Here is a 24,534-nt window from a genome sequence, read left to right as displayed (position 1 = left end):
TGATGGCCAGTCTTCAACCAAGAATTATTAGATATGCAAAGAAATGGGAAAATAAACATGACCCACACTCAGGAAGAAAAAAAGCAATAAGTAGTAGCTGACTCTGAGCAGGCCCAGATGTAGATTTAACAAAACAAAGACTTCAACTTGCTATTATAAATGTATTCCAAAAGGTAAAGGAAAATGTGATATTAATGAGTGAACAAATAGGGCCTCTCAACAGAGAAACTGAAACTGTAGAAAAGAACCAAGTCGGGACTTCCCTGGTGGCACAGTGGTTAAGAACATGCCTACCAGTGCAGGGGACACGGGTTCGATCCCTGGTCCAGGAAGATCCCACATACCATGGAGCAACTAAGCCTGTGTGCCAGAACTACTGAGCCTGCACCACGACTACTGAAGCCTGCACGCCTAGAGCCCATGCTCCGCAACAAGAGAAGCCACTGCTATGAGAAGCCTGCTCACCACAGTGAAGAGTACCCCCTGCTCATGGCAACTAGAGAAAGCCCGCACACAGCAACGAAGACCCAATGCAGCCAAAAATTTTAAAATTTAAAAAAATAAAAAATAAACAAAAGTAAAAACCAAAAAAAACAAAAAACAAACAAAAAAACCAAGTCAAAATTCTCGAGTTGAAAAGCATAGTAGCTGAAATGAAAACTTCACAAGAGGGGTTCAACAGCACAATTAAGATGGCAAAAGAGAGAATCAGTGAACTTGAAGATAAGAATTACTCAGGATAAAGAACAGAGGAGAAAAAACTGAAGAAAAAGGAACAAAACCTCAGAGACCTGCGATACAATATCAAGCAATCGATCAGACATGTAATTGGAGTCCCAGAAAGAGAAGAGAAAGAGGCAGAAAAAGTTTTTGGAAGAAATAATAACCGAAAATATATCCTTTGGTGGAAAATGTTAATTTACAGATTCAAAATGCTTGACAAACACTAAATAGAATAAACACAAAGAAAACTACACGTAGGTTTACATCACAGTCAAACTGCTAAAAGCAAAGATAAAGAGAAGATTTTGAAAGTGGTAAAAGAAAAGCAACACATTACATGCAGGGAAACAATGACACAGTTAATAGACGACTTCTCATCAGGTACAGTGGAGACCAGAAAACATCAGAATGACATAGTCAGATGCTGAATGGAAGAAAAAGCTGTCAACTGAGAATTCTATACCCAGCAAAAGTATCTTTAAAAATGAAGATGGGGCTTCCCTGGTGGCGCAGTGGTTAGGAGTCTGCCTGCCGATGCAGGGGACACGGGTTCGAGCCCTGGTCTGGGAGGATCCCACGTGCTGCGGAGCAGCTCGGCCCGTGAGCCACAATTACTGAGCCTGCGCGTCTGGAGCCTGTGCTCCACAACAAGAGAGGCCGCGATAGTGAGGGGCCCGTGCACCGCGATGAAGAGTGGCCCCCGCTTGCCACAACTGGAGAAAGCCCTCGCGCAGAGGAGAAGACCCAACACAGCCATAAATAAATAAATAAACAAATACTTAAAAAAAAAATGAAGATGAAATATATATAGATAGGGCTTCCCTGGTGGCGCAGTGGTTAAGAATCTGCCTGTCAATGCAGGGGACATGGGTTCGAGTCCTGGTCCAGGAAGATCCCACATGCCGCAGAGCAACTAAGCCCGTGCGCCACGACTACTGAAGCCCATGCGCCTAGAGCCCGTGCTCCACAACGGGAAAGGCCACCGCAATGAGGGGCCTGTGCGCCGCAACTAGAGTGAGCCCGCGCACAGCAACAAAGACGCAACACAGCCAAAAATAAATAAAATAAATAAATTTTTTTAAAAAAGAAATATATATAAATATTGAATCATTATGTTGTACACCTGAAACCAATGTAAGGTGATATGTCACTTATACTTCAATTAAAAAAAGAACTTATTGCAAAAAAAAAAATTTTGAAGGTTATTGGGTAGGTAAAAATTTCTTAGGACACAAAAACCACAAACCATAAAGGAAGAAATTGATATATTGGACTTCAAAGTAGAATTTTAAACTTTAAGTCTTTGAAGTATATTTTTAAGAAAGTGAAAAGTCAAGCTAGAGACTGGGAAGGAGTATTTGTAGAACATACTGACAATAAAAGACATATCCTGAATATACATATTTTTTAAAACTCTTAAAGCTTAACAGCAAGAAGACATTTCACCAAAGAAAATATACAGATGGCAAATAATCACATGAAAAGATGTTCACTATCACTGACCGTTAGGAAAATGCTACTTAAAATCAGATCCCATGCACACCCACTAGAATGGCTGAGATTAAAAGGACTGACGCTACCAAGAGCTGGAGAGGTTGTGGAGCCCCTGGGGCCTGTACCTTTCTGGAGGGAACGTTGGAAAACAGGTTGGCAGTTTCTTACCCAGTTACACCTTAGGATCTAGCCGTTCTGTTCCTGGGTGTGGCACTTCACCCCACCCCAGAGAAATGAAGACGCACGTCCACACACAGACTGGTACAGGAAGTTTTAGTCCTAACAGCTGAACCTAGAAATAATCTGAATTGGGACAGACAGCACACGACATGGTACTAGGTGGCACCGAGGAGCCATCGAGTGACAGCACGGGTGAGAAGCAGGATGTGGTACCAGGTGAAAGAAGCAGGACATAGAAGCGCACACGCTCTTTTTTCTGGGGGGGGGGGTGCATTTATTCTTTATTGATTATGGATACTTTCCTTACTAGCCATATGCATTAAAAGAAAATTGTGAACCAGTGAAATAAACCAGACAGAGAAACAAATACTGCATGATATCAATTATATGTGGAATCTTAAAAAAAAAAATGTTGAACTCATAGAAACACACAACAGAATGGTGGTTGCCAGGGTTGGGTTGTGGAGGAAATAGGAAGGTCTGCTGGTCCCAAAGGGAAGTTCATGAGTGATTTGTGAGCAGGGACTCTGGTGGTTCTATGACCATTCACACTGGTTTCCCCAGAGCTGTGTGACTCCATGGGTTTGAGCTCCAGGGAAGGCGAGTCTGGCAACAGCTGGTTTTCCAAGACTGGGGTGGTGAGGGTCTTGGCCGCACGCCCGTGGGGGCTTAGCAGGGTGTTAGAAATGCCTTATATTTTGAGTGTGGTGGTGATCACACAACTGTATACATTTTCCCAAACTCATCAAACTTTACACTTAAAATGGGATAATTTTACTGTGTGTAAACCATGGCTCATAAAACTGTTAAAAATGTACACTTGTGGAGAGGGCATTAAAACTGTGGAAGGCTTTGTTTGCTGTGCAGTATAAAGCTTGCAATTGTGAAGCCATAATCCCAGCAAAATCACCTCAGATTGTGACGGATTTTGAGATGAAGTCTTTAAAGAAGTAATTAAGTTAAAATGAGGTCGTTAGGGTGGGTCCTAATCCAGCATGACTTTATGAGACAAGGATATTGGACACAGACATGTACAGAGGGAAGGATGAGCAGACGCAGCGGGGAGATGGTCTCAGCCAGCCGAGGAGACAGGCGTGCATCCTTCCTCACGGCCCCGCGAGAACCAGCCCCGGACACCGCAAGCTGCCAGCCCCCAGACCTACAGGGCAATGCGTTTCTGTTGTGTGAGCCACTCTGTCGTACTTTGTGACGGCAGCCCTGGCAAACTAATATGAGTAGTGAGTGTGAAACAGCTTAGAGCCTGACTGAGAAAGTCAGCCGTGTGTGGCAGCATATGATTAAGAACCAAATGAAGAGGAAATGAATAAAAGCTCCAGGTGTTTAGGAGGGGGCGTGTGGTCCCTGCCAAGCCCCCAGCTAAGGCTTCAGAAAGCAGATGGGATTTGCATGTGTGAGGTGGGGGAACAAGAGCACAGGAGGATATTCGGGAGTGGAGGCGGGATGGTATTCAGTTACCGGTGGTTTATTCACCGCCGTGAGCCAGGCACTGTGCTAGGAGCCAGGCATCTGATGAGCGAAGAAGGCGCTCCCTGCCGCCGGGCACACACAGCATGAGATGGTGGAGGTAGAAATGAGCAGGGCAGTCTGGGGCACCAGCACACACACGAGCGGCATTGGCATGGAGGACCAGGTATGAGAGCTGTGGAGTCAAGTTGTGTCTCCCTTGAGCCCTTGGTCTATATGTAGTATGTGATAAAAACATTTGATTTTGCTCAATGATTATTTCATGAAAGTGATTTGTCATCGTTTGACATATTCAATTAGCTGCATTTACTTCTGCTTTCCAAAGGTTGGACAGGAAGCTAAATTCCAAGCTTCTTGAAGACAGCGGTTTTGCCTCTTCTTTCTTATTTCTCCCATCTTAACAGGGGTCCGTGTAATGCAAAGCGAGAGTCGGTGACCCTGCACCTGGTACTCCTGGGCCGCTCCCACCGTCAGCCACATCTCCGTGACAGCCAGCACCTTGTGAGCGCTCTGCCTGATGGTGGCTTCTCTTGTTGCTCCTACAGGTAGTAACATTGCCCAAATATTTAAGGAAGAGGTTTGGTGGCTACTGGATCCAGCTCCTCCTCGCTATTCTGTACTTATTCCTTTATATCTTCAGTAAGATCTCGGTGAGTTGTGTAAAAGCCAGTCCAAGGAAGAAAAACACAAAAAAATCGATAGGCAGGACTAGGTTTGTCGCAGCAGTTCACTCTGGGGCCCCATAAGTTACTTGTCGGCCTCTGCTGTCTAAGCTAAAGTGGAGAAAAAATAGCTTAATGATACACAAAATGAAAGGCAGAGGCATCTTCTTTGCCTCCCAAGCCTGGGTTACAGGCCCCTCCTGTGTGTTACCAGAGAACCCTGGGCGCAGGTCGTCAGGTGATGCCACTCTCCTGCTGGAAACAATCCAGGCACCCCACCACCCTTACAAGAGAACTGAACCTCGTGTTATGACCTGTGAAGCCTTCCCACCCTGGCCCTGCCTCTGGCCTTGTCTCCTCCCCTGTACTCGCCATATTGTTTCTCAAATCCAGCAAGCTTATTCCCACTTGAAGCCCTTGACACCTGCTCTGTACTGTGTCTGGAATGTTCTTCCCCCAGATTTTTGAAATGTCACCTCCTGGGAGAGGCCTTCCTTGGATGTGCCCAGTCAGTCTCTACTCCATTACTGTTTCTGTTTCCTTTGTAATACACTCCACCATGTGAGAGAATTTATCTGTTTCCTTGCTTGTTATCTGTCTTCTCCACTCTGGTGTGAGCTTCTTGAGCCCCGGGGCCTTTCCTGGCTTGCTCCCTGCAATCCCCCTCTGCTGAGAACATGGTTAGCACATAAGGCACTTGACACGTGTTTTTTTTGAATGACTGAATGAGTGTCACTTATCACACTGCATGGGAATTGCCTATTTGGTGGCCTATCTCCTTCATTAAACATAAGGTACTTGAAGACAGTGACTGAGTTTTGGTAACCCTTGGATCTCCTGAACCCTGCCGAGTATCAACCACATGGCTGGTGCCCAGTAAACATTCGGTGTGTAAATGTCGGGTGTTGGGAGAACCTCTGCCCATTGTATCCCTGGCTGTGGAGACCAGAATACCAAAGCACGAGGTTAGCCAGTAAATGACGTGCAGGTGCTTCAGAGTCATTGTCAACGAAGCCTGGGGTTAACAAACCCAGCCCACAAGCCAGTCGGACTAGTGATCTCCTTTGTACAGTCCTTGAGCTAAGAATGGTTTTTACAGTTTTAAAGAGTCGTAAAAAAACAGAAATGGTCTGTGTGTCACAAAGCCTACAGCATTTACCATCTTCCCTTTACAGAAAAAGCTTGCCAGTCCCTGATAAGCAGGCCCCTCTGCCTTTCCCACTGGCGGAACTGCAGGAACAGCTCGCTCCCTGGGCACACTCCCCACTCTGAGGCTCCAAGGAGGAAGAGACTAAGTTGCATTAACTTAGCCCAAGGCTTAAAGGTCCTGACCTTGGCTGAACTCATGGGGCACCAGCTGTGTTGCCCAACAGAACTTGGGTAGACCTCACCCAGTGTCCACTAGGGATGGAGTGGACGTGCTGAGTGCAGATGGTCTCTGAGGTCAGCGTCTTTATGGGACAGCTGTCGATAGAGCTGGAAATGAAAGTGCAGCCTGCTACGTTTGTACCCATTTCAGGTGGAGATCTGCACTGGCGCCATGTTCATGAGGCTGGTTTTGGGGTTGGATGTTTACCTGGCCACCGTAGTCTTGCTGTCAGTTACTGGCATTTATGCCATCACAGGTGAGGTTACTCTAACCCCCAGGTATTTGTGTTGACACAAAAGCTCTACTTAGTGAAGTCCTAAAGACATTGAGACAGGGATCTCCAGCTTTTGCATTTTCCCTGAGTCTGTAAGTCACATTGCTGAGGCCTGAAAGGGCTAAATACTGAAAATAATTGAGGCAGGGGTGCCCAAGTGGTGCCCTGCTCCTGGAAATCGTATCAGACTGGCAGGGGCTTTCCAAGAGGATTGACAGGGCCGGCAGTGTTTGGGGTGGGGCAGGCCTGACACTGCAGTCTGCTGGGTGAAGGGGTGAAGGAGTGGGAGCACAGAAAGGGACTGAGAGGAGGAGCTGCTTCAGGGCATCCCGGTTACCTGGTAACCTGGTCAGGCCATCAGATGGGATCGCTTAGGCAGACAGTTCGAATTTGGAATGTTGATCCCATCTTGGGCTAATGCTACGTAGCATGATACATGGCATCATAACCTTGGGTAGTGGCAGCTCGCCATCAGCCACGCATCCACGAGGTGAACAGCCGTTCTCTACCCAGACAGCCATTCTGTTTTTCAGTACAGTATTCAATAAATTACATGAGATGGTCAACACTGTATTATAAAATAGGCTTTGTGTTAATGAATTTGCCCAACTGTAGGCTAATGTAAGTGTTCTGAGCACATTTAAGGCAGACCAGGCTAAGCTACGATGTCCAGTAGGTGAGATGTAGTAAATGCATTTTCGACTTAATAATGTTTTCAACTTACAATGGGCTTATCAGGATGTAACCCCATCATAAGTCAAGGAAGACCTGTATACTTTTTTGCTTAGGAAAACTACCAGATTTTCATTTATCCAAAATGGGAAGTAAAAGGAAATTGGGATATAAAAGAGCAAGATAAGAATCCAACAACAGATCATGAAGGCTGTTCAAGAGAGAAAACAGGGTGTATCTAGTCTAAGCATAAGCAGTTGTAAGGCCCACTGAGTTCAGGACGGAGGTGTGGGTATGGAGATGAGCAGACCCAAGTGTGTGGACCAGGCATGCAGAGTAACTTCCCACAGAATCAGGCGTGGCTCTCCTTTCCCTTTCTCTTGCCTATTCAGGTGGTTTTGCGGCTGCAGTTTATACTGATATCTTACATGCTGGCGTTGTGGTTCTGGGCTCAGTCTTGTTAATGGGCTATGGTAAGTAAATCTGGAGAGCAATGGGCACTGTGGGTGGACTCTTTGAATCTGACAGCTGCCTAGGGCCATTTCAGCACCTTCCTCTCACAGATGAGGAGACCGAGGCCCTCAGAACCCACGAGCATTGTCTAAGGTCATGCCCGCGTCAGGAGAAAGAGGAGTTGAGGAGTAGGAGGGGTGATGACAAACTCAAGCACTTTGAACAGCAGTCAAGAGTGGTCCACCACACTCATCCCCGCTCTGTGCCTCTGTCCATGCTCTTCCTCTCCAGTCAGAAGCCCCTTTCCCTTTTGTCCACTCAGTGAAATCCATCTCTCAGGGTCAACGGAAGATCTGCCCCTGAGTGTGTGATTCCATGATTGTTCTACCTCTACGTCTTTGTTCTCTGGACTTGCATCACTACCACACAACGTGACTTTTTTTTTTTGATGGTACATACCTTGATTGTTCATTGTGTCACATAAATAAGTCATACCCCCCAGGTCCAAAACTTCTTAAGAACCAGAGCCATTGTATCCTTCACACAATGGGTCTGATGCACATGGTAGGTGCTTAGTGAGTAAGACGAATGAAAATAATAGCTGATATGAATTGAGAATCAGGTACCATGCAGGCATTTATCTGTATTGCCTCATTAAATGATCACAGTCATCATGAGGCATAACTACTTTTATTATCCTCATTTTACTGATGAGGAAGCTGAGTTACTCAGTTAACTAACTTGTTCATGAAACACACCAAGAGTAGAACTCAGAGCTGGGTCCCTCTAACACCAAAGCCCCCGATATTTGAATAGCATATTACCGTACCTGTATTGACGATTACACTCACCTTCAAGTGGAGGTTTCCTCCCACTAGCTAGGAGTAGCCTTAGTGAGGTTGGCGGTACCCACTGTTCCATGGGTCAGAGAGTGGTCTTGCAGAAACCTAGAAAGAAAAGCTCTTGGCTGAGGTATTGAAAAATTATTGAAATGATATGCTAGTTCAGTTGAAGGGTTATGGTTCCATAGAGCATGTTGTTGAGCCTCATGGAAGGAGAACAGATAGACTCACACAGAATCACAAACCTCAGTCTTACCATTCAGTAAGCATTAGTGCTCCATGAAGTATACTCAACGCTGTGTTGCTGGGACACAAAATACATGTCAGGCATGCTCCAAGGAATTTTGTAATGAGCTGGGAAACAATCACTGATTTGAGTGACACAACTATAAACTATAAAACATTCTAAGCCATTGTGTTTGCTCAATGTTAATGGTAAATATCAACTTTATTAAAACTTGCCAAGACCATCCCAATACTTGAGAATGATATCCAATTAAACTTTAGGGGTAAGTGGAATATTCCATTTAATATTAGCAATTATATCTCTAAATAATTATATATCATTTACTGTTATAGACTGAATGTTTGTATCCCCCCAAAATTAATAAGTTGAAATCCTAACCTCCAATGTTATGGTGTTGGGAGTTGGGGCCTTTGGGAGGTGGTTAGGTCATGAGGGAAGAACCTTCATGAATGGCATTAGTGCCCTTATAAAAGAGACCCCAGAGAGCTCCCTCGACCCTTCTGCCTCATGAGGACACAGTGAGAAGATGGCCAACACCCTGTCAGCCAGCACCTTGATCTTGAACTTCCCAGCCTCCAGAACTGTGGGAAGTAAGCCATTCACTGTATGGTATTTTGTTATAGCAGCCCGAACAGACTAAGACATTTTCTGAGAAATTTAATGGGATTTTTTTTTACCAGAGTATTCATGCTAGTTCTTTGGTAAGTAAACTATTTGGGAGAGGCATTGTTTTCCTTTAAAAATATACAAGAACTTGTGCATCCAAGTGAATGTTGCCTTCAGACAAGTCACCGTGGGAACCTGTGCACATACAATTTTATTTTTTTATTTCTAATTTTTAGTTAAGGTAAACAAAACAAAAGGGTACAAAGTGAAATATTTACCACCCTCAGTTTCTCAGTTTGACTCTTTCTCAGTTTGACTCCCCAGTTTCTCAGTTTGACTCCCCAGAGCCAACCAGTATCATAAGTTTTGTGTACATCCTTCCAGAGATGGTCTTCATATGTACAAGCAAACCTTGGAGATATTGTGGGTTTGGTTCCAGACTACAGCAATGAAGCAAATACCACAATAAAGCAAGTCACATGAATTTTTTGGTTTCCCAATGCATATAAACTTATGTTTACACTATACTGTAGTCTGTTAAGTGTACAATAGCATTATGTCTAAAAATAAGGCACATACCTTAATTTTAAAATAATGCTGTTGGAAAAATGGCACTTATAGACTTGCTCGTTTCAGGGTTGCCACAGACCTTCAATTTGTAAAACAAAACAAAACACCACATGGTATCTGCAAAGTGCAATAAAGCAAAACACAATAAAATGAGGTATGCCTGTACAAATATTTTTTCTTATCTGTGAGATATATATCTTAATAGAATCAGAACATTTTAAAAACCCGTTTTTCCACCACTGGAACTATATCTTAGGCAAATTTCTATATCAGAAAATAGAGATTTACTGCATCTTTTCTGCTTTTGTATTTGTAATAAACTTTTTATTGAAAAGTGCACAAATCAAAGTGGATAGCTAGATGAGGTATCACAAAGTGAACACACTCTGGTAGCCAGCACCCAGGTCAAGAAGTTGTCTTTTTGTTTCCTTCTTTTCCAAACTTTATACTTTCATTTCTTTTTCTTGCCTTATTACACTGGCCAGGACCTTTAGTACAGTACTGAAGACAAGAAGAGGCATCAGTCCTCCTTGTCTCATTCCCAGTTTAAAGGGAAAGCTTTGAATATTTCACCATTAAATAAAATGTTTGCTGTCAATTTTTTGTAGATATTTTTTGTCATACTAACAAAGTTCCCTTCTATTCCTAGTTTGCTAAGATTGTTTATCATGAGCAGGTTTTGAATTGTATCAAATGTTTTTCCACATCTACTGAGGTGATTATATTATTTTTCTCCTTTTTCTTTTAACACAGTAATTATATTGACTTGATTTTGAGTGTTAACCTTGCATTCCTGGATTTGTCAAGAGATACCTCAATTTCCTCTCCAAAGTGGCAATTTTAACTTATATTCTCAGAAATGTATGAGAATATGTGTTTCTTAACCTCCCAGCCAACACTTGATGTTTTTGTGTCTTTTTTTAATTTTTAAAAAAATTTTATTTATTTATTTTTAGCTGCATTGGGTCTTCATTGCTGTGTGCAGGCTTTCTCTCTAGTTGGCGGTGAGCGGGGGCTACTCTTCATTGTCGCGCGTGGGCTTCTCATTGCAGTGGCTTCTCTTGTTGCAGAGCACAGGCTCTAGGTGTGTAGGTTTCAGTAGTTGTGGCACGTGGGCTCAGTAGTTGTGGCTCGCAGGCTCTAGAGAACAGGCTCAGTAGTTGTGGCGCACGGGCTTCGTTGCTCCGTGGCATGTGGGATCTTCCTGGACCGGGGCTTGAACCCGTGTCCCCTGCATTGGCAGGTGGATTCTTAACCACTGTGCCATTTGGGAAGCCCAACACTTGTTGTTTTAAGACTTTTAAAAAATATGCCCAGTAGGTGAAAGGGGAAAAAAAAGTATCTCATTTTTGTTTTAATTCGAAGTTTCCAGACACTGGTGAGGTTGAGCATCTTTTCATATACTTAGTGGACATTTGTATTTCCTCCTTTGTGGATTACATGTTCATATTCTCTACCACATTTCTTTCCAATAGTTTCCCTTGGCTATTGCTGTGTGAGTCCTTCATACATGATGCAAATCTCTTCTTTTATTCTAACAAATTTTTAACTTGATTTCAGTCATATAAATTTAAAATTTTGAAGTCAAATTTGTCAACCTTCCTTTTCCTTTCTGTGTCTTGTTGAAGAATGTAATACTCCCTAACCCAAGTTCATAAAGATACTCTCCTGTTTTCTTCTAATAACTTTGTGGTTTTGTAGTTCACCTTTTTAAAATCCACACGGAATTCATTTTTAGAAGTGCCATGAGGTGTCTTTCATTTCATAGTCACTTGGTATCTTTTCATTGACTAGTCTTGACTCCATATGATTCTGAACCCATTTCAAAAACCAAGTCTGTATCAAAGGGACACGGTTTAATATGCCAAAATAAAAGATTTTTTAGTTAAGTAGGTGGAATTATGTGTTTTAGTGCCTTTTAAAAATATTTTTCGGGCTTCCCTGGTGGCGCAGTGGTTAAGAATCCGCCTGCCAATGCAGGGGACATGGGTTCGAGCCCTGGGCCGGGAAGATCCCACATGCCGCGAATCAACTAAGCACGTGCGCCAGAACTACTTAGCCTGCGCTCTAGAGCCCGTGAGCCACAACTACTGAAGCCCGCACACCTAGAGCCCGTGCTCTGCAATAAGAGAAGCCACCACAATGAGAAGCCCACGAGCAGCAACAAAGACCCAACTCAGCCAAAAATAAATAAATAAAATTTTCTTTAATGTTGAGACTTTACACCACTTAGGATATTGAGGGAGAAATGCTATAGGCTCTGAAGAAAATTCCAGATATGAAGTTTCCTAAATGTTTTGCTGGAATTGCAGGAAAATGAATATTAATTTCTGATTTAGTCGAGATTCTTCGAATAACTTGAAATAGAACTTTAGTTCCAAACTAGTATAAGCAAATAAGTACTTTCTTGGCTCACCTAAGTGAAAATTCCAGGGCCGTCTTACTTTTGAGCATGGCTTGATCCAGCCTTCTGCATGAGCCAGGTAGACAAAAGAGCTTTAAACTGCCATCCTAGCTTAGAACCCCAAAGCAAGGAAGCAGGCTTTTTTGGTGCCTTAAGCAGAAGACTCCTGGGACAAGCTCTGATTAGCTGGGCTTGGGTCCCAAGTCCATTCCTGATACATCAGCTGCCCAGGTGACGGGAAACATTGGCCAGGCCTGGGTCACATGCCAGATCGGAATGAGTGGTAGGTAGTTTGACGAGGCCCACCTAAGTCATATAGGGCGGGATGCAGCTGGAAGGGGGGTTCTGTCCCCAGAAGCAGGAGGTTGGGGTGCCAGGCATACGGCCACCAGTGTCCACTGTACTCTTCTTTTTCTTTGGAGGAGATGGTGTCTTTTCTTAGGTACATACAGTCTTGGCTATTTGCCAGTCCATTGTGTCTCACTTTGCAATCTTGGTTCTTCAGATGTGTGTTATTGTGCAGTTTAAGGTACTGACCAACTGTATGGTGTTTTCAAGCCTTTAAGGAGGTAGGAGGATACCAGGAGCTACAGCATAAGTACATGGATGCTAAGCCCACCTTCATCCGTGAAGGAAACTGGACCGCCCAGCCAGAATGCTTCATTCCTCGTCTGGATTCTTTCCATATCTTCCGAGATCCCACCACTGGAGACATCCCCTGGCCTGGAGTCATCTTTGGCATCTCCACCCTCTCCTTGTACTACTGGTGCACCGACCAGGTAATCAGATGCGCTGCGCTGACGGGCCTGCGCTGGGGGCTGAGGGTTGGGGTCTCTGCAGTCTCTGCAGCCACAGGCAGGCTTCCCTCCCAGCCTTGTGTAGTGCCCAAGTGTAGTGCAGGACCACTGTTCTGTCTGAAAGGGGTCTCTCGGGACTTCCCTGGTGGTCCAGTGGTTAAGACTTCACCTTCCAACGCAGGGGGTGCGGGTTCGATTCCTGGTCAGGGCGCTAAGATCCCACATGCCTCAAGGCCAAAAAACCAAAACATAGAACTGAAGCAATATTGTAACAAGTTCAATAAAGACTTTAAAAGTGGTGCACATCAAAAAAATCTTTAAAAAAATAAAAGGGGTTCCCCCTCCAGTCCTGTCTATAACAGAGCACTTGTTTTCATTTTTTCCTCCCTCTCATTATCTACAAAGCACAATGTTCGCACATGAAAAATATGTCAGTTCTCCCAAATTGAGTCTAGAAATTAAATACCACTAATCAGTATTTCAGTTGGATTTTTTAAGGACTCAAGCTTATTTTAAAAATTATATGGCTCTCTATCAAGGGTTGTTAATGAAATAAACTGTGAAATATTCATACAGTGGAAAGCCAATATAGAAATAAAAAGGAAGTACAGCTACACACCATAGCATGGATGAATCTTTAAAGCATGATACCAATAAAAGAAGCTAAACACAGAAGACTAGGTGCTGTGTGATACATTTATATAAAGCTTAACACAGGCAATGCTAAGTTATGTTGTTTAGGTATACACAATTACATAGCAAAAAATTGTAAAGAAAAAGCAAGGAGGAAATAAAATAGTCATTAAAGCGATCATTTCTGAAGCAAGAGAGAGGTTTGAGGTTAAAAAGAGGCACATGTAACAGTGTTGTTCACAATCATTAAAAAGTGGAAACAACCCAAATATCCACCAACGAATGAATGAATAAACAAAATGTGTATCCATGTGTTGGAATATTATTCAGCCATAAAAAGGAATGAAGTACAGATACATGCTACACCTTGGATGAATCTCGAAAACATTATGCTAAGTGAAAGAAGCCAGACACAAAAGGTCACCTACTGTATGATTCCTTTTATATGAAATATCCAGAACAGGCAAATCCATGGAGACAGAAATCCGATTAGTGCTTCCCGGGGGAGGAGGGATGGAGAGTGGCTGCTTCATGGGCCTGGATGTTCTTCTGGGTGATGAAGAAGCTGTGTTGCTGGAGAGAGGTGGATGTGATGCAACACTGGGGATGCACTAAATGCTACAGAATTGTTCACTTTAAAATGGTTAATTACATGTTATGTGAATTTCACCTCAATTGTTTAAAAGAGCCATGGAGAGAGGCTTCTGGGGTACCTCAATGTTGCACCTCTTTTTTTTTTTTTTTTATTTTGTTCCACCACCATCAGTGAGTTTTTTCATACATTTCTAAATCAGTTAGATTCTTTGTTACATTCTGTATGCCAGCCTTTGAGTGTTGCACATCTTGACTTGGTGTTTCCATGGTGCGCTCTGTAATGTGCTACTCCATGTTTGTGTGTTATAGCACAATAAAAAGGGTTTAAACCTTTTGTGGAAGGAGAAGTTGCCACAAAAAATAGCTAACCCAAGTTTGAAAATGAAGAACAAAGGGGGAGAACTTGCCCGACCAGATATTTAAACTTTGACAAAGTCGCAGTAATACAAGCAGTTTGAAATTCCCAGGAATAGACGTATAGACTAACAGAACAAAATAAAGAGCTCAGAGACAGACTCATATACTTATAGGAATTTAATATGTGTTCAAGGAGGCTCCACAAAGCAACAGCGGAGATACATACTCTTCGATGTTGTTAAAAAAAAAAAAAACCAAACCCAGCTTACTATTTGGAATAACAAAGCTTCATCCCCGCCTAACACTTACACAGAAGTGGACTTCAGATGAACTAAAGACTTAAATGTGGAAAGTAAACCTGTACTACAATAAGGGGAGGTAACGCTAGTGAATACTTCTGAGTTGGGGGGAGTGTAAATCATATCGGTTTGATCACATTACAAATAAGGCCTTTTTAACAAAGACACTCTAGACAAAGTTGATGGATGACAGGCTAGAGAAGAATATCAGAATGTTTATGATGAACAGGAGACTAATAGGAAATCCACAAGAAAAAGGAGCTCCAATAGCCATGCCGGCAAAAGATAACGAGAGGCAATTTGTAGAAAAGGAAATGCAAACAAACGTAAATGCTAACAAGCATATAACCCAGTGTTATCAGGGAAGTGCAATTTAAAACCACAATGAGACTGGCAAAAATTAGAAAGCTGGATGACGTCAAGTGTTGAGGAGGACACGGATGTTTAGGAATCCTCTTGCATTTCTGGTGAGAGTGCAAACAGGACATGTGTTCTGGAGGGTGATCTGGCAATGCTGAATAAAGTGAAATATATTGTACTCTGTGACCAATTGGTGACTTTCCTCAGAAACTACCCAAAAATCCTCATCCAAGTTCATAAGGGACCATGTGCGAGGCCTTGATCACAGTGTTGATTGTGCCAGGTACTGAGGTGGGTGGATGAGATGAAGGTGGGGTGGGAGTGGGGGATACCACTGAGGGCTTCTGTGCAGCCGTGAGAAGCCGTGGAGTCACCGTACAAGGAGTGGCACTGATGGAGCTTTAACATGTGCTGAGCGGAAGACCGGGAAACAAGATGAGGCCCAGAGCCCAGCACACGGACGTGATCTGTAATGCAGCCACGGTGTTGTTATTTGTATTCTTCCCCTCTGCTTATTATGTGTCTAATTATGCTGCTTTATGTCAATGACAAGAAAAGTCTTTCTGTAAAAATTAGAAAACAGGGTGGAATCAAACCACCACAACCAAGAAGCCCTTCCATCAGAAATGATCAGTTAGATTTCAAACTCAAACTTCTGGAAATGAAAAATATTCTTATTGAAATGTAAAACTGAGTAACTGTTAGAATAAGAGATTAAACATAAAAAGTCGTAACCTAGAAGAGAGAACTGAAGAAATTGCCCAGAAAGCACAAAAATGGAAAGTGTGAAAGAGAGACAAAGTGACATGGAAGACAGGATTAAAATACATCCTATTGGAGTTCCAGGAGAAAAGGGGAGAAGCAATATTTGAAGAGAAAGTGACTGAGAATTTTTACAGCTGTTGAAAGAACAGGACTCATCAGATTCAGGAATCACAGTGAATCCCAAGCAAATCTACACAAAGTCACCTCGTGATGAAGTTTCAGAGCATGAAAGACGAGGAGGAGACTGAAAGCCACCTGAGAGAAAAGATCCCTTGTAAAAGAAGACAGGTACACCCCCAACAGACTGCTCAGCGGCAGCAGTGTAACCCGAGGGAGAGGAGTAAACTTCTCAAAGTACTGAGGAAAATGTCCACTTTCAATTACGTGCCCAGCTAAGTATTACTCAGTAGCAAGGGCAAAATAAAGGCATAACCTTCCCTAGAGACTGAATGACGTGCATAAAGAAAAAGGAGGTCCTGGTGAGCAGGAGGGACAGTTAGAGAAGCCGGCCGGCACGTGCACAGATCTGAAGCATTGGCTGAAAATCACCATAATTCTGCACACAGGAAGTAACACAGGACAGAGCTAAAATATCGGACCATAATTAGAGTTAAATCTGTCTGTGGACCTTAAATTGTTCAGAAGGACACAGATACTGATTTACTTTAGACCTGAAGTTGTATCCATGTTAAAATTTTAAGGGTAATTATTAAAAGCATAGAAGTAGAATCTCTAACTTCCTAACTAGTAAAGAGAATGATTTAAGAAAAAATTTTAATTAAAAAAGAGACAAACTGAACAAAGGAAAATTGTTTTCCTTTGGCCCACTACCATTTTTAAACAAGAATTCGTCCCTTGCCCCGCTTTGTAATATATGACAACCTACGAAAGTGCTTAGGGCTTTCTGCGTGGAATGATTTCATACCCCTATGACTATCCTGTCCTCAGAATAAGAGTTGGCTTCTGCTCTGGCCCTGTTCCTTCATCCGCTCCCTTAGAGACCATCTCTTCTGTGTGGAGGGCTAAGCAAAGACCAGGAAGTGCAGCCTGGCTGCCCACCTGCTCAGCAGAGGCCCCCAGGCACCTAGAGGCTGTCAGCAGGATGCCCACAGGCCCACTGAGAAGCAGTGCCTGCTTACATGAGGCAGGACCACTTTGGGGTTCTTCCTCCTATTAATAAACAGTGCATTTGGGAAAGAAAGAAAGCATTAAAGGAGAACATGAAAATCCTACCTGTCAATCCTACTATCCCAGGATTAACCTCTATTGTCATGTTGGTTTATTCCTGTGGACTTTTCCTAGGTATAGAGCCGAGGTGTGTGTGCTATTGTATCCCGTGCCTTTTTGTTACTGTCACACTATGAGCATTTTTTCACATTATTTAAATATTCTTTGAGAACGTAATTGTAATGCAGACAGAGTACTGCATTGTCTTGATGCACTGGACCATGTCTTTATGTTCTTTCTTAAGTGCTTCTCCATCTGCCCGCTATACCATTCTGCTCGGGCTGAGTGCACACCGCCTCTTACAGCAGGAGCACAATGAAAGGGGGCGTGAAACATCTCCCAGGAGACTTTGCATATTAAGGTCTACACTGGTTCATTTCCACTTGGACAAGTGAAGCTGGTCCCAGTTCTAAACACTCATTTGTTACCGGGGACCAACCTGTGCTTGGATTGATGTCACAAGGGCAGAGACGGTCTGTGGCCTCTAGAAGGGAGTCTCGTCCTTGCCAGGGGACAGCTTGTAAGCACTGTGCTGCTGTGATTGGTGTGCAGTGCTAGCAATGAGGCCAAGGTCAGGCCACCCTCCTCCCCTCTGGTAGCTGTGCACTGAGCAAAACGTGTGCATCGGTCACACATGCCTCCTCTGGCCCTGCATGCCCGGAGACACCTGGGTGATCGAGGTGAGCAGTGGGCACACCCTACGGCTACTGCAGGTCACAGTTGTCCTATCTGTGCCGAGGCAGCCTGGGCTTGATACCCTCTGAGAAAGCCACCCCCGCCCCCCGACCTGTGTTTCCTCTGCAGATTTTTGTCCAGGGCTGCCTGGCAGGGAAGAACATGTCTCATGTGAAAGGCGGCTGTGTCTTGTGTGGGTACCTGAAGCTGCTGCCCATGTTCAGCATAGTGATGCCGGGGATGATCAGCCGCGTCCTGTACACAGGTAATTCTTGCTCTGCTGTGTTCACACTGATCTTCTTCTCCTCTCTTAGGCATCTACATCTAGGGAGAATAGGTCATCAGGTCTCCCGCTGGGGAGACTGCTGGGGTTGAGGTGCCCCAGATTGCTTTCTTGGGAGCTCATGGATTTAGATTAGGGATGTGGCTGAGCAGAAGTCTGGCAGGGACCGTGGATGTAGGTGGCAAGAGAGGAATTGCAGAGCGAAAAGTTCAGGCGGGGATGAGCCAGCCGACGCTCCCTGCAGTGGCCGGTCTCTGCGTGGCGTTGAGGCATGGTCCATGGGGAGGTCAGCTGTTCCCCCTGCACTGCAGGCACTGTCCTGCGGGCACTCCTGGGTGCCAGGCATCGTGCTCGGATGTGACCAATGCCGTCACTGCTCTCACAGCCCCAGGTGTGGCACGTCGATGGAACCCCCAAAGCGGGTCTAGCCCTGAGGCCCACGTTCTTTCTGTTAAGTGCTATGAGAACATCCCTGCTGCACTTAATGAGCTGTCATAATTTCGTGGATGTCCCTCATCCCCGTTTCAGCCTCGTTTTACTAGGTGTACTGCCTCTCGGTACCAGATTTGTTTATTCATTAAACCTTTATGGAGCACATACTCAGATGGTGCAGCCACATGGGCAAAGCAGGCGGCTTCCACGGAGTCTTCTGCCTCAGTGCTTGACAAGGTCAAGCAGAGAGTGAAGCACTTTTTATTGCGAAGCAACATGTGCAATAGACGTCTGTAACCCTAATCCATCCTTCAGTCTGCCTCTTTTTTAATCCTGATCCCTTTCCAGTTTCAACAGAGAAGAGCACTCCGTTCCAACATCCCAGATTTGGCCTTTGGCTGTCAGGCAGCTCTTTCTGGGGTCTCTTAGGTGGTGCCTCCTCGTAGGTTAGAAAATAGGCCTCTGTGCTCTCTAGGGCCCCAGAGTCCCCTGGGCTTGGCAGCCCTACCTCCTCAGCCCCACTTCACCTCACAGACCACCCCACCCACTGAGGAGGAAGGCTGGGCGAAACCACATGTCTCTTGGCCTCTAGAAGTGGCTGAGGGAGGACCGAGAAGAGCGGGCCTCAAGAAGCCACACGCCCCCAGCTTCTGACCACCAGGTGAATAGAGTTTGTGGGCTGCCCTTGGGAGAGCTGTCAGGGTGGGGAGGGGCCTGGGACCACTTGTCCCCCATCCTCAGAAATGGCCAGACTCACAGACTGTTTATACACACTCATAGAGAGCGGTTTAGCACAAAAGCTCCGCACCTGCCCACATTCCTGGGAGAATATACCTTTCCAGTAACCTGAACGCTCCTGGTGCTAGATTCTGGGTCTCTCCAGTGGCCAGAGCCGGGGGCCAGACACCCGCAAGGTGTGATTCTGCCAGTCAGGTTTTCCTTGGGGGCCACTGTATTAGTTGGGGCTCTTGATTGAAAATGACGTGCACTTTTAGCTCCTCTTTCTTCCGAGCTGGTGTCCTCGCAGTCTGTCTGATGGCAGATGACCACCAGCAGCACCAGCCTTCCACCCTCCAGCCCAACGACCCCCAGAAAGAGTGTTTCCTTTTTGATCTCCCAGCAGAAATCCCAGGGGAGTCCCGTGAGCTCACTTGGGTGACAGGGACCAGTCATTGTGGCCAAGGGGAAGGTGTTTCCAGAATGGCCAGGTGGCTCCTGGGCCCCTCCCAAACCATGCCGAAGGAGATTGAGGGCCTGCTCGCAGGGCAGGGGGAGGGAGAGCAGGCAGAGGAAAAGCTGCCCCCCTTAGTTTTCCTGATGACCCCAGTGAAACCCCTTGCTCTCCACTTAAACCCAGGCCCTTCCTGCCTCTTCCTAGTCTACGTTGATTCGTTGTTTTGGTTTTTTCTCAGATGGTAAGTTTTTATCTGTTATGTAAGCTCTTGAAGGCCTCTCACATTCCCTCCTTTACTTCCCTTTGTCCAAATTTCTCCCCAAATACTCTGAAATAGCACCCCTACGGGGCTAAGGGAGTAAGGTCGTGAGTGGCCCACCCATCAGTGTGTGGATGAATCATCGTTTGCTTTCCTGACACCTGGCTGGGATCATTGAAAGGCTTGTCGAGGTCACAGGACTTGCTTTGGGTCAAGCAGAGAACTGGCAGAAGCACTGACCCGCTGACTCCCGGGGCCTGACCCCCAGCTCCTGACGCACGTGTGGGGTCACGAATTGGAGACCAAGAATCTGCCATCCACACACGGTTCCTAATTTGCTTCCCTTTCCCTGAGCTCAGATTTTAGTGCTCAGGGGCCACATGCTGGTGTGACCCTTGTCTCTCTTTGCAGATAGAGTGGCGTGTGTTGTGCCTTCAGAGTGTGAAAAGCCCTGTGGCGCCAGAACTGGCTGCAGCCCCCTCGCCTACCCCGTGCTGGTGGTGGAGCTGCTGCCCAGTGGTAAGAAGTGGAGCTGCTGTCCAGGGCTGTGAGTGGACGGTCAGGAGTGAGGGCCCCGGTGGAAGCGTAGGCTGTGGGAGGGGCCCTCGGCGTCCCGGGAGCCTTGCGGCCTCCTCTTCCTTTCTCTCTCTCTCTCTCTCTTTCTCTTTTTCTCTCTCTCTCTCTCTTTCTTTCTCTTTCTCTCTCGGGCACGCGCTCAGGCCCAGCCTCTGCTCGCCCTTTGCCTGGTCCCCTCCCTGCAGAGCCCACGCCTCTGCTCCTCGCTGCCGCAGATGGGCCTCGGCGTTGTTCTAGTCTGTGGGGACAAAGAGGGGAGCGAGACCGCATCCTGCTCTCAAGGAGTTCAGTCCAGTGGGACAGGCAGGGGCGTGGCTTTCGTCTCACCCACTTCCCCACATCCCAGGGAAACAGGCAAACAAACAGTACAGTCTTTTTAAATTCCGTATTAGCTCTGAGGATAAATAGGCTAGCAATGTTGAGACATTCCCATAAAATACAATGTAGATAGAGCCCAACTGAGGGAAGCACCGACCATCCCACAGTTCAGGAAGGGGGTCGCCCAGCACCCGGTGCTGCAGCCCAGGGGGGCCGTGGGGCACTTGAAACCAGGCCAATCCAAGAACTCTAGTCTTGTCCTGGCCTGCATACCTGCTGAATACAGTGGGGCCTCCTGTGCGAGCCCTGTTACCCTCGGGCTCTTCCAACTACGCATGGGAATCTCTCAGCAAAGCCACTGCCGCCCAGTGGCCTTGCAGGTCAGAAGCCTAGACTGTTACGTTTATAGGTAACACTTGTTGAGAGCTTGCTCTGTGTTGGGCATTGTGTTAACCCATCTTCTTACTGTATCTTAATCTTAACAACAGTCTGTGCAGTAGGTACTTTTATACCCTCCTTACAGATGGGGACACTGAGGCACAAGGAGCCACATCATCTGTAAAAGGGGACAGCCCTGGTGTCCTTCTCACAGGGCTGTAGGGGGATCGTCAGGCTGATGCCTGAAGAGGTGCTCCAGCCCAGAGTAAGCACTCCCATTATTATATGGAGACACAGCGGCCAGCTAGCAAGGCTCGTCACAGACCAAGGGCAGCTATAATGCACTGATCTATCTTAGATGGACTGCCACTCCGAACAAAATTTACTATGTGGAAATAAATGTTCCTCAGGAGGCCTAAGGCATCTCCTGGCACGGCCAGAGAGCTGGAGGCCCAGGAAGTGTTCCTTTTCTTCCAGGCGTTCGAGGCTTGATGGTGTCCGCACTCTGGGCCTCTCTCATGTCCTCCCTGACTTCTGTTTTCAGCGGTGCCAGTGCCGTGTTCACAATGGACATCTACACCCAGATACGGCCGATGGCCACGGAAAAGGAACTCATGCTAACAGGAAGGTGAAGGATTCCTCTAATCGCATGAGTTACTGCCATCAATGAATTGATGCCCACAAATGTCATTATGTGAAAAATGTAGGCTCTAATGCTGCATATAGAGTTATCTTGTTTATATACAGCATGGTGGTGTTTTGTTTGTTGCAGTTTTGCAGTGAAGATGTATTGCTTTTATTTATTTATTTTTTTTATAAATTTATTTATTTTTGGCTGTGTTGGGTCTTCGTTGCTGCGCATGGACTTTCTCTAGTTGTGGCGAGCAGGGGCTACTCTTCATTGCGGTGCGCAGGCTTCTCATTGTGGTGGCTTCTCTTGTTGTGGAGCACAGACTCTAGGCACGCGGGCTCAGTAGTTGTGGCTCACGGGTTCTAGAGCGCAGGCTCAGTAGCTGTGGCACGTGGGCTTAGTTGCTCCACGGCATGTGGGATCTTCCTGGACCAGGGTTTGAACCCATGTCCCCTTCACTAGCAGGCAGATTCTTAACCACTGCGCCACCAGTATGGTGTCCCGTATTGCTTTTATAATCACAAAGAAAATTGTTTCCATTTGGGAAAAAATTAAGTAATAATCACAATGATAACGGGTACATATTAGTGTACCCCCCAAACTAGTCCTTGTGAGGAAGTGTATCTACATTATTTCATTTTCTCTTTCAGTCCTCATGACAACCTTTAAAGGTAAGTTTTAGTTCTTATTCTCACTGTACAAATGGGGGGAGTGGCTCAGAGAAGGGAGTTGGTCTACCTGAGGTCACATGGTAAGCGAATCTCATCCAGCTCAGGGCCATTCCATTAACCAGGAGGCCTCACATGCTAGGCATAAGGCAGGGGGTATGAATGTGTAAATGTGGGCCTCATCGTCATTCTGTAGGGTTTCACACTGGCTGTCCGGGGACCACTTCCAGCCCACACACTTTGAACTTGGCCTACGTTACACCTCAAATGCCTCCTTCATCCCATAGCAAGGTACATACTGCTCACTGTCTTATCTGTCTAACCCCTGCAAATTGAGTTTGCTGTTACATTTTGATTAGCATTCCATTGTTTAAAAAGCACTTTTCTGAGAAACTTTAAGAAACAGGTACCAGTTTTATTTAAATTTTTATAGAACATAGGGGAAAAAGAGGAAGACTTAAATTCATTTCATAAAGCTCAAGATATTGATGCCAAAACTGAACAAATACAGCACAGGAAAAAATTAAAACTAAAGACTCATCTCACTTTTAAATACCAATGCAAAACCTGTAAATAAAATATTAGACACAAATCCAACAATATACTAAAAAAATGTTAAAAGAATGACATCTCATTACCAACTGTGATTGTTTTCCAGAAATACAAGGATGGTTCAATATTAGGAAATGTAGTAACATTACTCACCATATTAATAGATCAAAGAGAAAAATCATATATATCTATTCAGACAATGAAAAGGTATTTGGTAAAATGGGTACCTTTCAACATGACAAAACATATCTGTATCACCCTAAAAGCCAAGTCATGCCTAATGGAACTAGAAAGGAACAAGGCAAGAATGTCCCCCCTTACCACTATATTTATACTAATATATGTGTAAAATAAAATGTATATATAAGTAGACCTAAATAGTTATTTCTCCAAAGACGATATACAGATTGCCAACAAACACATGGAAGGATGCTCAACATCACTAATCATTAGAGAAATGCAAATCAAAACTACAATGAGGTATCACCTCACACTGGTCAGAATGGCCATCATCAAAAAATCTAGAAACAATAAATGCTGGAGAGGGTGTGGAGAAAAGGGAACCCTCTTGCTTTGTTGGTGGGAATGTAAATTGATACAGCCACTATGGAAAACAGTATGGAGGTTCCTTAACAAACTAAAAATAGAACTACCATATGACCCAGCAATCCCACTGCTGGGCATATACCCTGAGAAAACCATAATTCAAAACGGGATGTGTACCACAATGTTCATTGCAGCACTATTTAAATAGCCAGGACATGGAAGCAACCTAAGTGTCCATGAACAGATGAATGGATGAAGAAGATGTGGCACATATATATACAATGGAATATTACTCAGCCATAAAAAGAAACAAAACAGTTATTTGTAGTGAGGTGGATGGACCTAGAGTCTGTCATACAGAGTGAAGTAAGTCAGAAAGAGAAAAACAAATACCGTATGCTAACACATATATATAGAATCTTAAAAAAAAAATGGTTCTGATTAACCTAGGGGCAGAACAGGAATAAAGACGCAGATGTAGAGAATGAACTTGAGGACACGGGGAGGGGGAAGGGTGAGCTGGGACGAAGTGAGAGAGTAGCACTGACGTACATACACTACCAAATGTAAAATAGATAGCTAGTGGGAAGCAGCTGCATGGCACAGGGAGATCAGCTCTGTGCTTTGTGACCACCTAGAGGGGTGGGATAGGGAGGGTAGGAGGGAGGTGCAAGAGGGAGGGGATATGGGGATATATGTATACATATAGCTGATTCACTTTGTTACACAGCAGAAGCTAACACAACATTGTAAAGCAATTATACTCCAATAAAGATGTTAAAAAAAAAAAAGTAAACCCACAGGTGAAGTTAGCAGACAAGGACTTTGAAATAACCTTGATTAATAGGTACAAGAAAATAGAGGGAAAGGTTTATAAAATAGATGAAAAGAATTAGGAATTTTTCCAGAGAATTAGAATTTATAAAAATAAGAAGGTCTAGAATTGAAAAATAAATATCTGAAATTAAGAACTCAATGGATTTGTTAGCAACTGATTGGCTGTAGCAGAAGACACTGTTAGTGGCTTGG

The 24,534-nt window shown here is 44.8% G+C and overlaps 1 protein-coding gene across 1 annotated transcript in view; it reads left to right on the top strand.

The window, feature by feature from the left end:
- Nucleotides 1-24,534, top strand: part of LOC309639609 (sodium/glucose cotransporter 1-like) — a gene marked incomplete at its 5' end in the record, with an annotated part of 63,316 nt that overhangs the window by 21,589 nt on the left and 17,193 nt on the right. The window contains 7 exons of the mRNA XM_082417024.1: nucleotides 4,432-4,532; nucleotides 6,064-6,169; nucleotides 7,252-7,332; nucleotides 12,540-12,760; nucleotides 17,818-17,953; nucleotides 20,248-20,355; nucleotides 21,586-21,736. Coding sequence (XP_082273150.1) covers nucleotides 4,432-4,532; nucleotides 6,064-6,169; nucleotides 7,252-7,332; nucleotides 12,540-12,760; nucleotides 17,818-17,953; nucleotides 20,248-20,355; nucleotides 21,586-21,736 — 904 coding nt within the window. The remainder of the gene's footprint in view (nucleotides 1-4,431; nucleotides 4,533-6,063; nucleotides 6,170-7,251; nucleotides 7,333-12,539; nucleotides 12,761-17,817; nucleotides 17,954-20,247; nucleotides 20,356-21,585; nucleotides 21,737-24,534) is intronic.

Source organism: Balaenoptera physalus (assembly GCF_965194825.1).
Source record: "Balaenoptera physalus genome assembly, chromosome: 12".
Lineage (NCBI taxonomy): Eukaryota > Metazoa > Chordata > Mammalia > Artiodactyla > Balaenopteridae > Balaenoptera > Balaenoptera physalus.
Note: the sequence above shows the minus strand (reverse complement) of the source record. Positions and strands in the feature narration are given on the sequence as shown.